The 12,507-nt window shown below is 58.4% G+C and overlaps 1 protein-coding gene across 10 annotated transcripts in view; it reads right to left on the reverse strand.

Moving 5' to 3' along the window:
- The window catches only part of TCF3 (transcription factor 3), an 84,001-nt gene that overhangs the window by 10,916 nt on the left and 60,578 nt on the right, over positions 1–12,507 (reverse strand). For 3 of the 10 annotated variants that reach the window (XM_053965653.1, XM_053965647.1, XM_053965646.1), the window contains 10 exons: positions 8,197–8,299; positions 7,508–7,647; positions 7,241–7,367; positions 6,305–6,363; positions 5,573–5,651; positions 4,750–4,823; positions 3,922–4,125; positions 2,363–2,486; positions 1,486–1,648; positions 312–550 (listed from right to left, as the gene is read on the reverse strand). In XM_053965653.1, the coding sequence (XP_053821628.1) occupies positions 312–550; positions 1,486–1,648; positions 2,363–2,486; positions 3,922–4,125; positions 4,750–4,823; positions 5,573–5,651; positions 6,305–6,363; positions 7,241–7,367; positions 7,508–7,647; positions 8,197–8,299 (1,312 nt within the window). Of the gene's footprint in view, positions 1–311; positions 551–1,485; positions 1,649–2,362; positions 2,487–3,921; positions 4,126–4,749; positions 4,824–5,572; positions 5,652–6,304; positions 6,364–7,240; positions 7,368–7,507; positions 7,648–8,196; positions 8,300–12,507 lie in introns of those variants that run through there. The other 7 variants (XM_053965652.1, XM_053965651.1, XM_053965650.1 and 4 more) reach the window with 5 other exon arrangements.

The raw sequence follows: 12,507 nt of genomic DNA on the forward strand, positions 1-12,507 counted from the left end.
GGTTTCTGTCACTTTGCTGGCCGAGCACTGAGCACAGGACGGCACAGGCGTCCCCGCGGGGACCGGCATGCAGCACACGCGGTGGCAGCGGGGGACAAAGGAGAGAACAGCAGGGATGGATGCAAAAAAGGAAAAAAAAAAAAAAAAAAGGAAAAAAAAAAAAAGGACATCGATAGCCTTGGGTTATTCCCCAAGGCTACAGGGGAGAGAGACAGTGCGAGGCACCACAGCACGTCACAGGAGACAGACAGACAGACAGCCCCGTGCCGATCAGGTACGTAAAATATCACCACTCCGGGACCCTCACTGACCTCTAACTTGTTGCTCCAGGTTCAGTATGACTGATACGGCCTGGTGTAGGATTAGCAGTTTGGTCTGCGGTTTTTCGCTGTTTAGGTGCAGTTGGCACATGCGTCCGAGCTCCTTAAAGGCCTCGTTGATGTCACGAACCCGCAGGCGCTCACGGGCATTATTGGCGACCCTCCTTTCTCTCTCTCTCTCGGCTTTTTGCTCTGGGGGAAGAAGATCGTCCTCCTCATCCTCATCTTGACTAATGGTTTAAAATAAGAACGAGACAGGGACATTCCTCGTGTGCACTCTCAGCACCGGTCAACTCACAGACAAGAAACACACGGTGACGCACCAAGATGCCGAGCCCCCCGTGTGCCCTGCCAGGACCTGCTGTGCCAGGTCCTGTGCCAGGTCCTGTGCCAGGACCACGTGCAGGGACACGCAGGGGCTTCAGAGAGAAGCAGTTAAGGCTCTTCTTTTGCCTCTTTTTTGTTTTCTTTTGTTTTTAAACAGCAAAGAAAGAAACCACAATGTGATTAAGGCCTGAGCTTGTTGCCAGGAGAGTGCACGGCGGCCCAGACAAGGTGAAGGCCAACACTGGAACCCCCGGCTGGAATTTGGGAAGGTGCAGCCCTCTGCCTCCAGGGCAAGAGTGGGGCTGGTGCTGCCTCTCTGGGCACCATCACCCTGCTGAGGTCTCCGAGCTGGTGGCAAGGCTGCAGAGCAGCCAACACACTGAAGGACTCCACCTGAGCCACTGCCACTCCTCTGGCTGGATGTGACAGAGGATACAGGAGCCCAAAGCAGAGAGCAGAGACGCCCCAAGGCAGGGAAGGGCTCAAACTGTGTCTGTGGCTGAGCACTTGCTCCTTCCCTGCACGGCCCCAAGTGCCCACACAGGCAGGTGGGGGGATGAGGTGCATCCCTCTGCTTTAGGAGCATGAGGATGCCCTGAGGCCACAGGGACAGAAGCCAGCAGGAGGATGGCAGGGACCCTTCCCCCTGGGGCAGTAGCAGGAGCCCAGGCTGTGTGAGACCACACCAGGCTCCAGGGTGGGCAGGGGTTGGGGGGTCTGTGCCACAGGATGACCCCAGGCCAAACCAGGCCAAGCCCAGTGCCTGGTGGGTCCTGGCAGCAGGACACCCCAGCCCAAACACCCCTGGCCTGGGAACAGAGAAAGTGAAGGGAGAGACCTGTTCAAAGAGCACCTTGTTCTGTTCCGGGAGGGTTTCAGCTCCTTCTTCTCCTCTTCTGAGTTATCTGCCACCGATGTGTTCTCCTCATCCTCCTTCTCTTCCCTCTTTATTTCGCTCGTTCCTGAGGAGACGCTGCTCCGGCCCAGCCCCCCGGACAAGCCTGCAGAGAGAGCAGAGCCACATGCAGAGTCTGAGGGGCCTGACCCACAGAGGAGGCTGGGGGGTCCCCAGGCTCTGCTCCTGCAGTGGCATCCCAAACTCATCCTGCATTGCTGCGCCATACTTGGAAGATGTGAGGGTGCTGCCTCTGCCCTGCTGACACTCCCCATTCTCCCTCTTACTTCCCTTACTTCCAATTTGGGAACCAACCTGCACAGCAGAGCACTGCAAACTGTGCACCCACACCTGGCAGGGGAAACAGGAAAATACAGTCAAACATGTAGGGTTAGATGGGACATTGGGAAGGAATTGTTCCCTGGGAGGGTGGGCAGGCCCTGGCCCAGGGTGTCCAGAGCAGCTGTGGCTGCCCCTGGATCCCTGGAAGTGTTCCAGGCTAGGCTGGATGGGCTTGGAGCAGCCTGGGATGGTGGAAGGTGTCCCTGCCCATGGGAGGGGGTGGAAGGGGATGAGCTTTAAGGTCCCTTTCAAGCCAGACCATTCTGGGACTCTGTGAAACCTCTGGAAAAGGCCCCAAGTAGAAACTGCCCTGTGAATGCTGCAAGGAAGCACCAGCCTTGCAGAGACATCCACCTCCTCCCAGGCTGCACAGGCCTGGACCCCAGCCCCACAGGTGACTCCCCAGACCCTCAGCAGGTGACCCTTAGCACAGGTGAACCCTGTGAACAGGTGAGCCCCATCTGCAGAGCTGCCTTACCACTGTATGTGTCCTGCTGCCTGCTGAGGTCCGGGAGCGAGCTGGGCTGTGAGGGAAGTGTGACATGGTTGTGGAGCAAGCTGGGGTTGTTGGACAACCCATCTTCGGGGTGGCCTCCTCCCACCTGCAGCACAAGGAGCAGAGCGAGCCTCAGGGAGGGATGTGTCATGGCCAGCAGGCAGTGGGGTCATTCACCTGAGCAGTCACCCAAGGACAGCCCCGGGCTCCAGGGACCAGGCTGAAGCACAGCTGTGTGCTCCCCTCACCCTCCCAGCCCTGCAGCTCCGGAATGCAGGAGGGAAGAGCCAGCCTGCTCCAGCACCAGCTCTCTGGGACCGTGCTGGGACCCTGCAGCTCCCTGCTCTGAGCAGGAGCTGCACCCAGCCCGGAGCTCCTGTCGCTGCTGTCCCCCGCCCCGAGGAAAAGCCCCTCTGTGCCTGCTGCAAGGCCAGCACAGCAGAGAGGACACGTGTCCTGTGTCCATTGAGCACCACTGTGTCTGCCACCTCCCCAGCGCCACCGGAGGGACATCCCAGCAATGTGAACTTGGCTCCAAAGGGGCTGGAGGCAAAGGGTGAGGCGCCCTTCTGAGCCCAGGGCCCCGAGGCAGTGCCACACAGGCTGGGGACTGACAGGCAGAGCCAGCCCCCAGCTGGCTCCCCAGCTGGCAGCAGCCTACAGAGCACATGTCTCATTCCCTGCTCAGGAGCAGAACCCAGGGAGCCTGGTAAGGGATCACAACTGCTTCTCTGGAGACTGGAGATGTGTCACTGTTTGCTGCAGCAGGTAAGCAGCTCTGCCAAAAATGTGCTGTTGTGGTCACCAACCTCTAGAAGAGGGGGGACCCAGGTGACCCTGCATGGGACCCCAGCATCCATGTGCCCAGGGCACCCTGGATCCATCACATTCCCCGCAGCTGGAATGAGCCCTCACACACCAGCACTCCCCACGTGCACAGAGGGATGTGGTGCCTGCCCAAACCATTCCAAGTTTCTGGTGACACCTGGCACTCCTGTACCCACTGGATCCCTCTTCTCCTCCCTGCATATCCCAGGGATGCCTTGAAGTTGTTTTGAGGGATTTTCAATCATGTTGCAGGGAAAGAAGAGCAGGTCTCTTACCATCTCTGTCTGCCCTGAGAAGGGGCACAAGGGAAGGGCACACAGAACTTGTGCCAAGGCTGGGCTCAATGCCCCCAGAGCAGCTGTGGCTGCCCCTGGATCCCTGGCAGTATCCAAGGCCAGGCTGGATGGGGCTTGGAGCAGCCTGGGACAGTGGAAGGTGTCCCTGCCATGGCAGGAGGTGGAACAAGATGAGCTTTGAGGTCCCTCCAACCCAAACCACTCTGGGATTCTACAACTCAGCTCTCCCTTGCAGGAACATGGGAAGTGACCTGTGTGCCTGTCACCCATCCAATGCTGCCAGCACCTGACCCAAGCTGGACCACACTGAGCTGCTCCTGCACCAAAGGCAATGTCCCTCTGAATGCCACATCACACCACATGTGACACGTGTCCCCAGCGTGTCCCTGCCAGCTGCCACACTGCTCCCACACTCACCAGACTCGGGTGTCTGTTCCCCAGGGCCATGACTGAGGCGGGGAAGGCCTGGCCCAGGCTGCCCACGGCAGCACTGTGTGCTGGTGCTGAGCCCAGCAGCCCGTGCATGTCCCCGTGGTTGCTGGGCATGGCAGAGGTCTGGCCCACGGCGTGGTTCCTCAGCACGTGGATGGCTTCATCCAACCTGTCTTCCATTTTGTTTTGCTGGAAGGGCAGGACAGAGACAGGTCTGTGTTTAAGTGCCCGATCCCTGGAGGTGTCCAAGGTTGGATGGGGCTTGGAGCACCCTGGTCTAGCAGAAGGTTTCTCTGCCTATGGCTTTATGATCCCTCCCAACCCAAACCTTTCCATGATTCCAATCCAATTCCAGGACTGCAATCCAATAAAGCTAGCAGCCCCCTGCTGCTCTGCACTACAGAATGGCTGGTGGCAATCCTGGACTCAGGTGCCACAGGGCAGGGATGGGGAGAAATAACCCCCCCAGCCAGTGCCATTCCCCAAAGGCACGACAGGTCACATGAGTGGAGCTGCTCAGGGAAGGGAAGCAGAAACCTGCCAGGAATCCCTTGGGCCAGGCCAGACCCCTGAGACAGGCCTGGGCTGGGGCAGGGGGAGGGTGCCAGGGGACTCAGCTGCTGGGGGACTCCAGGTCAGGGATGCAGCACTCGGCTCTGCTCAGCTGCTGCTACCCAAATATCCATCCCTGGCCAACCAGCTGATTCTGATTCCAGGTGTTCAGGGGAGAGGGCACCACCCAAAAACCCTTCACCACCAGGCCCTGAGGGATGAGAGAGAAAAGGAGAACCCCGAGTTTTTGGCGCCACTCACCAAAGTGTGGAGGCTCCCTTCGTAACTGGGAGATAAGGCACCCGCTCCGCCCGCCCGCGGCCACTGCGACGAGCCTGGGGACAAACGCAGAGTTGGGGACCGGCCATGGCCACGGCTGCCACTAGATGGGGCTGGAAGCTGGGCCACCGCGGCAGCACACCGGCCACCGTGCCACGCACAGCACTGCTCGGGCCACGCCAGCACCACCCGGCCCTGCACAGGCCACTGCGGCACTGCGTGGCACTGCATGGGCTACCACGGCACTGCACAGGCCACTGCGGCACTGTGTGGCACTAAATGGATCACCACGGCACCACATGGGCCACTGCAGCACCTCACGGGCCACCAGAGATGTGTGGCACTGCATGGACACTGTGGCACTGCGTGGCACTACGAGCTCTGCTCTGGCTCAGCCCTTCACCTCGAGAGGCGTCCCAGTGTCCCCGGTCCCAGTGACTCGCTGTGACCTCGGGGCCAGGTTATGCTGCACCCCAGGCACAGGGAGCCTGGGCACCAGCTCTGCTGGGCACAACGGGACCTGTCCTGCCCGAGGGGACCAGGAATGGACTTTCAGCAGGTGCTGAACATGGGTTTTAACACTTGGCTGCTTCCCAGTTCCTACTGCACTTCTCCCACAGGAGGCAAATCCAGCCACAGCCTCTCTGAGGTGAGACACGCAGGGACAGGGTCAGGAAGGGCAGGAGAAGGTCCCGGGATTGCTGCCAGCCCTGGGCTGAGGGTTTGGGGCTGACCTGGGAAATTCACTGCCTGGGAGCTCCCCAAAGCAAACGCCACCCCCCTCACCCTTCACATTGTCACTCACCTGCGAGGCCCTGCGGGGACCCGACTGGGGTGGAGGGGTTGGAGGAGAAGTTATTGCTAGAGTGGTCGGGGGAGTAAATCTGCAGGAACAGAAGGGGGACGGTCAGCAGTGCCATCCTGAGCTAACTGTCCCCTCCCAGTGGCACCCACCACCTGCTGGGACCTCCCTTCCCAAACCCACAGCCAGCACAAAGACTGAGCCCAGTTCCCCCATTAACCCCGGGGTCTCTCTCTGTCTCCACTGTCACCACCCCTGAGTGCAGTCTCTGCTCTTTGGGACCCCTCTCAGGAGGAAGCAGGAGCTCTCAGGAATTGTTGCAGGGTGCACTGTCAGCACCCCTCTGCCACTGTGCAAAGATCATTGAATGGGGCAGAGGCAACTCTCTGGTAACCCAGTGAGACCAGTGCTCTCCAGTTTGAACCAGCACACACAGGGCAAGGACTACTGGGACCTGCAAGTCCTGCCACAAGGTCTGTGCAGGGTGGTCTTGGCAGAGCAGCACCAGGCTGGGAGGGCACAGAGCAGGAAATGGGGCTGCAGGGCCACTATAACCTGCAGTACCTCAGTTTCCCCATCCACCAAAAGGTGCCGGGACTGAGATGACAGCACATGGAGAGGAGAAAACCCTCCCTCAGAGGCTGCTGTGGATTTGGGGTGCATTTACCAAATGTGTCCACGTTCCCTGCTGGGTACAGGGTGCCTGCAGCAGTCAGGACTATCCCAAACCCTTACCGAGGCCAGAGCCTTCCCAAGCGCGTCTCCGGAGCTCCCGGCTGTGGTTCCTCTGTTACCTGCCAAGAGAGACACAGATGCCACTGCCAAGGCTCCAGACCCCAGCAGGACACAGTACCCTACAAGATCTTCTTTGGGGACACATGCTCTGGGGTGGAAATTTTCTGCTTTGATTGCTTTGCTTGAAAATTAAATGTTTGTCCAGCTCGGAGCAGCTCGGACATGGGGCACTTTCCCCTGGAAGCCACCAAGGGGCTGCAGGGACATCTCTCCAAGCTCTGGGCTGGAGGTGAAGTGCCACCAACATCAATCAAACATCTCTGCTGCAGCACAGCCATTGCCATGGGGCTTCTCAAACCCCAACAACCACCAATGCACTGGAAGATCCCGGAGGTCTTTTCCAGCCTTAATGATACTTTCATTCTATGAATCCAAAACTTACTTCTCCATAGAAAAACAAGCTTTTTTTCTACAAATCTATGTTAGGATCCTCATTTCCTGGGGAGCACGAGCTCATTTCAGTAACAGGTTCAGCAGGGTCAGAGATTAAAGCACTCGGGGGTTAACGTGGTATCCAAACCCAGCAAAAATATTCCCATTCTGGATCTAGGGGAGCAGCTTCACACAGCTGTAAATCCATCCCAGAACTCATCTAAGCCATAGCACCTCCAGGAGATAAAACCAGAGCTGCTGGGCTTCTCCCAGACCCATCCCAAGAGCTGTAAAGCCCCAGACCAGCACCCAGGTGCTCCAGCAGCCAGAACCTCCCTGTGCCTTTTCCCTGGGCAGGGACTCCAGGCCCAGGTGACACACGAGGGACCGAAGGTGTCTGGGTGTGTTGGATGCCTCAGGCACCAGGTCTGCACAAGCCTTGGTTCTCCAGGTGAGCCTGTGCCCGGCCGTGGAGCGAGGGGGTCACTCTGTGACTGGCCATACCCATGATGGTGTCCGTGCCGCTGATCGGGGGCGTGTGACTGGACACTCCGTACGCCGTGGAGGCCGAGGAGAAGCCGGACACGGAGGGGAGCCCGCCGTTCACCTCTCCTGAATGCAGCTGGTAGTTCTGGCAGGGAGGGGGAGCGGGGTGAGAGGGGCCCTGGAAAAGCTGTGGGGTTCAGCAGCCGAGGAAGGACCCAGGTGGCTCAGGCCCACAGCCAGGGGAGAAGGTGCCAGGGAGGTGACACAGCCAAGGGGACACTTTACCATGCGTTCGTGCTGGTGTAAACTGTTGAAGCCACTGGACTGCGGGAGCGGGGACGAGGAGCTGCCCAGCATGGCACCGTAACTCGACTGGCTCATGGCACCTGGGGAACTCCACAGGTCTGGTGAGTTATGGAGTCCATCTGCAAGGAACCCAGAGCTGAGTGGGGCAGGGACAGCAGCAAACAGCCCCCAGGGGGGAACAGGTCAGCCCTGGCTGAGGGGCTGGGGCTGTCCCCACCATGTTCTGCCTGTGCTGAGCATCACCCACTGAGCAAATCAGGACAAACTCTCTGGGCCAGGGACAGGAGGCCAGGAAGGGCTGGAGCTGTGCCAGGGCTTGGCATGGAGCTCAGGGAAAGGTTCTTCCCCCCGAGGCTGCTGGCACTGCCCAGGCTCCCCAGGGAATGGTCCCGGCCCCGAGGCTGCCAGAGCTCCAGGAGCGTTTGGCCAGCGCTCTCAGGGATGCTCAGGGTGGGCTTGGTGGGGTGGCTGTGCAGGGATGGGGGCTGGACTGATGATCCCTGTGGGTCCCTTCCCACTCAGGATATGGATGATTTTGGGGCTGCATTGTGTCTCATGCACTCCTGTCCTGAGCTCCCTCCAGATGTGCAATCCCTCCCATGGTCCATAACAGGCAAGGCTGCCCTGCTCTTCCTGGCTTGTGGATCACAGGGCTGGGAATAACTCACCTGTCATGTAAAAGGCTCCAGGATACACAGTGCTGGGAGGTTTCGAGGGAGTATATCCAGCTGGATCCCTGCTGTAGTCATCACCTGAGTTGGATGGATACACCTGTGGGGCAGGAAAGGGCTTGAAGAGAAGGGCTTGCTCAGTCCACAGCCCCACACCCTCACTGTGGCTGCCCCCAGCCCTGCACAGCTTAAACTTCAAACCTCAACCTTCAGCAGTGTTTGACCACCTCTCCCATGGCAACAGAGCAGCAAGTGCTTCACTCAACTGACCTTTCAAGGGATGGAGGGACAGCTGTGGCTGGCCCTGGATCCCTGGAAGTATTCCAGGCCAGGTTGGATGGGGTTTGGAGCACCTGGGACAGTGGAAGGTGTCCCTGCCATGGCAGGGGTGACACTGGATGGGCTTTAAGGTCCCTTCCAACCCAAACCATCTGATGAGTCCAGGAGCTTTGCTTTGATTCATCCCACAGCAGATTGGCGGGGGGGGGAACTGGAGCAGCTCAGCCAAAGTCCTCAAAGGACACAGCCCTACATGGAGCAGAGCAGGGGACAGGGCACAGAGGACAGGGCAGAGGGCACAGATGACAGTGCAGAGCACAAAGGGCACAGAGGACAGGGTTCCTTTCTGTTTGTTCCTGTTGCCCTCCTTGGTCCCCAGAACCTGCCCAGTTCCAGCAGAAGTTTTGACTCTGCTCCAGTTCCGTTTTCCATGGTTATAACTTTTTCTGGGTAACCACAAAAGCCACCACTGCTGCAGTGACCCCACACTGGGGGGACAGGCTGGGTGTTGGCAGCAGGCACCCGTGTGGCCTTGGGACCCCCCTGTGCCAACCCTGTGCCAGTCTCCTGAGCACAACCCCTGCTCAAAGCCCTCAGGAAAATCAGGCTGAGGGGAAACTGAGGCACGTGGGGCTGAGCAGCCCCTCATAGCCATTGTCACAGGGGAGGGACAACTCTCAGACAGCCCTCACACAGCTCTTGGGTCAGATTTCTGCAGCACTTTTCAGCCCTGTGATTTAACAGCACATTAAGCAGAAGAAAAAGCTTTTCCTTCCCTTCTAAATTAACCAAACCCATCCTAGAAAGCCCTGACTGAAAATCAGCTCCTGCCAGGACAAAAACAGACTTTTCTTTTTTTGAAGCAGAAATTCGACATGCAAAGAAACCGAAATGGCATTCAAAGAAACTGAAATAGCACTCAGATGATGTGAGAACTTTTGTCACAGGTTATTTTCATCTCATTTGATTCATTCTGAAACCGATAATCTTTTTTTTTAATCCAGCCGAAAGCAGAGGTGGGGCAGGGGCCAGGCTCTGCCTGGCACACACAGTTCTCTTTGGGAAGGAAACTTGCCTGAGTTTCTTTTTCCCCACAGCCAGCTGCTCCCTTCCAGCCCTTGTCCTCACCAGCAAAAAGGGACAAAATTGATGGTGGGGAATAAAAGACACAATCAGAGAATCCTTAAGGTTGGAAGACACCTTTAAGATCAAGTCCAACTATAAAAGCAGCAGCACCACCATGTTCACCAGCAACACACATCCCCAAGTGCCACATCCACATGTTTTTTTGAATGATTCCAAGATGGTGGCTCCACCAGGCCCTGGACAGCCTGCGCCAGGCTTCCTTTTGTTTAAAAAAACAACCCCAAAGCCCCCCAGAAATCCAACAAGGGTCAGTGGAGCTGGGAAGGGTCTGGAGCCCCAGGAGAGGCTGGGGGAGCCAGGAAAGGGGCTCAGCCTGGAGAAAAGGAGGCTCAGGGGGGACCTTGTGGCTCTGCACAACTCCTGACAGGAGGGGACAGCCAGGGGGGTCGGGCTCTGCTCCAGGGAACAGGGACAGGAGGAGAGGGAACAGCCTCAGACTGGGCCAGGGGAGGTTTAGATTGGATATTGGGAAAATTTCTTCACTGAAAGTGTTGGGAAGCATTGGAACAGACTGCCCAGGGCAGGAGGGAGTCACCATCCCCGGAAGTGTCCAATCAACGTGTGAATGTGGCACTTGGGGATATGGGTCAGCAGTGGCCTTGGCAGTGTTGGGGAACATTTGGACCCCGTGACCCTTGGAGGGCTTTTCCATCCTTAATGACTCTGTGACTCTACAGAGAACTCGTAAAATGAAGACAAAAAAAAAAAAAAAAAGAGATGGGGGGAAGGGCAAATCCTGACAGACACTGGCAGCTGCCCTTTGTCCCTTGCTCAAAAAAGAGAATTCCAGGCCCTGGTCCCCAGGATGCTGCCGGGTGCTGTGGGCAGAGGGAGCCACGCGTGGGCTGGGGGGGATGGGGGAGGCACTGGAGAACGGGAATGCAGCAAATTGACTTTTCCTATAATTTGATTAAATAGCGGGAGCCGGGACAGGGAATGGAGCGCAGCACGTCTGAGAGCCCTGCGCCATCTGGCAGGGGCTGGCTCGGGGCCAGGCGCCCGGCAGCTGCACCAACAGCCAAGCCAGGAACCCACGGAGAAAACAACGGCGATAAAATGGCAGGGATGAAGGGACCAGGGCTGCAAAGCAGGGGGAGGTTCACCTTGCTGTGCGCCCACCCTGCTCCACCACCCCTGGAACATCTCCTGCAGGACCCTGGGGGACCAAGTTTCAGCACACTCCTGGCCCTAACCCCTGCTAATTGTTCCTTTTGCTGTCCAGCACAGGGGAGGCTGTGAAAAGCCAATTCCATTCTGTGCACGGAGCCGGGAGCCGTGTGCGGGCACGGTGCCGGGGCCGGGCCGGGCAGGGCGCTGCAGGCAGCTGGAAAGCAGGGCCAGGCCCCGCTCCCCAGCCCCTGGCCCCAGCCCTCAGGCCGGCGGCCCCGGGGACCTCCAGGTGAGGTCATTTCCTCCGGTTAAAATTTGCCAGCACGGCCAGAGCCGCTCGAAAAGCCCCAGAGCTGGGATTCGCAGCGCTTTGTGGTCTAGGGTTGTTTTTCCCTCCCTGTTTTTCTTGCTTAAATGCAGGAGCTGGGGTGGGACTCTGGGCAGACTGAGGCTAAACAGAGCAGTGACCAGACTGGGAATGCACAGCCTGAAACAGCTCCCAGGCACTGAACTCACTGTGGCAATAAAATCCTGCAGGAACCAACTTGCACAAAATCCCTGCCCAGGTTCCTCTGGCACCGCAGCCGATGTGGGGCCACATCCAGCCCTGGATTCTGTGCCCAGACACAGCAGCCCGTGGCCAGGAGCTGCAGGGAGACTCCAAGGGGCTCCATGCCCTGAGGGCAGCCCCAGTCCAGCACCTGCTGCGTAGAATCATGGAATGGTTTGGGTTCAGAGGGACCCCAAAGCCCATCTCATTCCACCCTTGCCATGGCAGGGATACCTTCCACTACCCCAGGCTGCTCCAAGCCCTTTCCAGCCTGGTCTTGGACACTTCCAGGGATGGGGCAGCCACAGCTGCTCTGGGCACCCTGTGCCAGGGCCTGCCCACCCTCACAGAGAACAATTCCTTCCCAGTATCCCATCTAGCCCTGCCCTTTAGCTCCTGGAGCCCCTTCAGGCCCTGCAAGGGGCTCTGAGCTCTCCCTGGAGCCTTCTCCTCCCCAGGTGAGCACCCCCAGCTCTCCCAGCCTGGCTCCAGAGCAGAGGGGCTCCAGCCCTCAGAGCAGCTCTGAGGCCTCCTCGGGACAGAAGCACTGAGCCCAAAGGCCCCGGGTTCCCAGCACGGGTTCCTCTGTGCCCGTCCCTGCCTGGCATTGCCGCTCACACCCCCTGAACCCCCTCACGCTGCCGCTGCCTCTTGCTGCCTTTGGCATCACTCCCTGCTCACCCACCCACCCTCAGCTCCTGCAGCCGCTGACCTCGGCGAGTTTTCAAAGCAGCTTGGGAATTACAGATTAAAGCACTTCATTTTAATAAGATGCTGATTAACCTATTTATTTTGCACGGGGTCCAGCGATAACATGGGGCGGGCTCCTGCATGGGCGAGTCAGACAAGAAAGAGCCTTTGATCCGCTGCCTTTGAGGCCACTCCTGCTTCACACTTCTCCTGCCGCCTAGGCACAGATCTGTCTCCCCAGGTGTGGAAGTTCAAAAACAAACCAGGAAGCTGGAGCTCCCAGCACAGGGAGGGTGAGGGAAAGAGGCAGAACCAGCCCGTGCTCTGAAAACGAGCCTTGGCATCAAGGGGCAGCTGAGGCAACAGCCAGGGCAGAGAGGGAGATTTAGGTTGGATGCTGGGGAAAAATTCCTTCCTGGTACAGATTTTCCAGAGAAACTGTGGCTGCCCCTGGATCCCTGGAAGTGTCCAAGGCCAGGTTGGATGGCTTTGAACACCCTGGGATAGCGGAGGGTGCGCCTGGCCATGGCAGA

Source organism: Vidua chalybeata, chromosome 27 (assembly GCF_026979565.1).
Source record: "Vidua chalybeata isolate OUT-0048 chromosome 27, bVidCha1 merged haplotype, whole genome shotgun sequence".
In the NCBI taxonomy this organism is placed as follows: domain Eukaryota; kingdom Metazoa; phylum Chordata; class Aves; order Passeriformes; family Viduidae; genus Vidua; species Vidua chalybeata.